This window comes from Ipomoea nil, unplaced genomic scaffold, assembly GCF_001879475.1.
Source record: "Ipomoea nil cultivar Tokyo-kokei standard unplaced genomic scaffold, Asagao_1.1 scaffold2422, whole genome shotgun sequence".
Taxonomy (NCBI): domain Eukaryota; kingdom Viridiplantae; phylum Streptophyta; class Magnoliopsida; order Solanales; family Convolvulaceae; genus Ipomoea; species Ipomoea nil.
This window is the reverse complement of record NW_017618850.1, coordinates 1,030,414-1,032,791: the sequence shown is the minus strand read 5'-3', so window position 1 is coordinate 1,032,791 and position 2,378 is coordinate 1,030,414. Positions and strand designations below refer to the sequence as shown.

The following is a 2,378-nucleotide window of genomic DNA, read 5'->3' as shown; positions in this document are numbered from 1 at the left end:
AAATATTTGTTTATTGTGTTGTTCATTTACTCCTTCTTTTTTTTTTTTCAATTTCACCCTCCACAGTTTTTCTTGTAAGATTTTTTTTTTTTTTGAAAACATTAGTCTTTAACTAGAATAAAAAATTTGTTAGTGATATACATGTCATTAAATGCTTTCATTTGGTGCTCTTTATGTTTTACATTTATAATTTGTTTACCAAATTTATACTTAATTTTTTATGTTGTTAGTTCTACCCTCATCATTATGTTAAAAAAAAAAAAAAAACAAATATATGTAGTTTCTATGAATATAGTTTAATTTAATAATATTTTTAAATAAATGAATAACGTGTATCTATTTTCATATAATTTTTATGGCCGTGCTGTACTACCCTAGATTTACCACTAACACAAACTCACTCCTTGAAGTTGCATTTTGCAGTGAATTGACATTAAAAAAAAAAAACAAAAAAAAACAAAAAAAAAAAAAAACAAAAAAATTTTGCCACATGAAAGAGTGCTTATATATAATTGTGTGTTTTTTTAAGGGTGAGAATCATTTTTCTAATTTTTAATACGTACTTATTTATTTATTTTTAATTATTTTGATGATTTAATTATATTAGTTTTTTGTTGTTGTTGTTCATGGACATTATTCAGTAATAATCAATAGTATGATGGGTATTTACAACTAATGACGCATTAAAGCTCTATAAATAGAGAGGCCAAGTTGAGACTATTCAGTCATACCCTTTCTCTTATTCTCAAGTACTCTATCTCTCTCCATTTAGAGAGGCCAAGTTGAGACTATCCAGTCATACATACCCTTTCTCTTATTCTCAAGAACTCTATCTCTATCTATTTTTGAGATGGATAATTTGAACTCGTTACTTCCGGGATTTCGCTTCCATCCGACTGATGAAGAGCTGATTGTACATTACCTAAACCCGAAAGTTCTCAACTCCCCTTTGCCAGCCGATGTCATCCTTGAGATTAGCAATGTCTGCCAATCTGATCCTTGGAATTTGCCTGGTAAGCACTATTATTGGTTTCTATTCTTCATTTCTGTTGTAAACAAAAACCAATAATTTAAAGTCATTATTCAGGTGGTTCAGATGGAGAGAGGTACTTCTTCAGCTCAAGAGAGGTGAAGGACGGCAGCGGGAACAGGTGCAGCAGAGGCACCTTGTCGGGCTACTGGAAAGCCACCGGTAATGACAAGAAAATCGCCGCTTCCGGTGAGGCTCAGCGCGTCGTTGGTATCAGGAAAACTCTGGCGTTCTACAAAGGAAAGCCTTCGAATAGTTCCAAAACCGATTGGATCATGCACGAGTATCGCCTGGCCGACGCCCCTCAGGCAAATTTGGTGTTGTGCCGCATCTTCTTCAAGAAGAGGGGCAACAGCAGCCGAGCTGCGAGTGTGATACCAGCATTCCGCGATTTCTTCGCGGCAGAGGGAGCCGATTTGAACCTGGCTCCGTCTTCCTCATCCTCCTCGCGCTCCAGTCCGGTTAGTGATCACCAGGAAGCCACCAGCTGCTCAAGTTTCATGGGAGAGTAGTTTCTTTGGAGTAATTTCCGTTTTCCAGAATGTCTTTGGATAAGAATTGAAGTTCGGAGATGTATTTTTTTTAACTGTCAATTCCAACTTTCTTCCTTCATTTCTGAGTGTTTATCACAAAAGAAAAATCAACACAACAACCACCCGCTAGCTATACTCAACCGTTTAAACACTTTAAAGTCAATAATTAATTACAACCAGGCGGTTCCATTAAAAATAGGGCTACTGTCCAATAGTTTAATGGAACCTTCATTATTTTTGTTACGTGATGCAATTTAAATATAATAAAATAAATGGTAAAGACAAATACAATAATAGAGAGGCAAGAACAAAGGTAGGGAGATATTTTTTTTAATATTTAAAATTCGCTATAATAATAGAGATTTCTATTTATAAATATAAGAAACATAAGTAAGAAACATAATTTCTTAAGATCTTTGAAAATGAAGATAGAAATTTAGAAGATCTAGAAAATCTTTATAAGTGAGTTAATTGACACTACAAGAAAAATGCACATAGACAACGGTTAAAAACCGTTGTCGTAGGGGTAAAATTTCTGTTGTTGAAGCCGGTGTTGTTGTAAGTCCCGCGCATCGACAATGGTCTTTAACCATTGTCTTTTTTAGAAACAACAACGGTTTTTAACCGTTGTCTATTAAGTGTTATTGAAGCTGGTGTTGTTGTAAGTCATGCATATAGGCAACGGTTTTAAACCGTTGTCTTTTCTAGAAACGACAACGGTTTTTTAACTGTTATCTATTAAGTGCTGTTGAAACCGGTGTTGTTAAAAGTCACTCACATAGACAACAGTTTAAAATCGTTGTCTTTTCTCGAAA

At 34.4% G+C, this 2,378-nt stretch overlaps 1 protein-coding gene across 1 annotated transcript; it reads left to right on the top strand.

Moving 5' to 3' along the window:
- The first annotated feature begins 747 nt into the window (after positions 1-747).
- LOC109152464 (NAC domain-containing protein 83-like) lies at positions 748-1,562 on the top strand. The gene is made up of 2 exons (XM_019300164.1): positions 748-1,013; positions 1,088-1,562. The coding sequence occupies exons 1-2, from the start codon at positions 851-853 to the stop codon at positions 1,540-1,542; spliced, it is 618 nt and encodes a 205-aa protein (XP_019155709.1). The 5' UTR covers positions 748-850; the 3' UTR covers positions 1,543-1,562.
- The last annotated feature ends 816 nt before the right edge of the window (positions 1,563-2,378 follow it).

What these genes read in the sequence shown, in the direction of transcription:
- LOC109152464 (XM_019300164.1), top strand. Translation starts at nt 851, where the DNA reads ATGGATAATTTGAACTCGTTACTTCCGGGATTTCGCTTCCATCCGACT. An exon ending in TGATCCTTGGAATTTGCCTG is followed by an intron (nt 1,014 to 1,087) that starts GTAAGCACTATT and finishes GTCATTATTCAG; the next exon opens with GTGGTTCAGATGGAGAGAGG.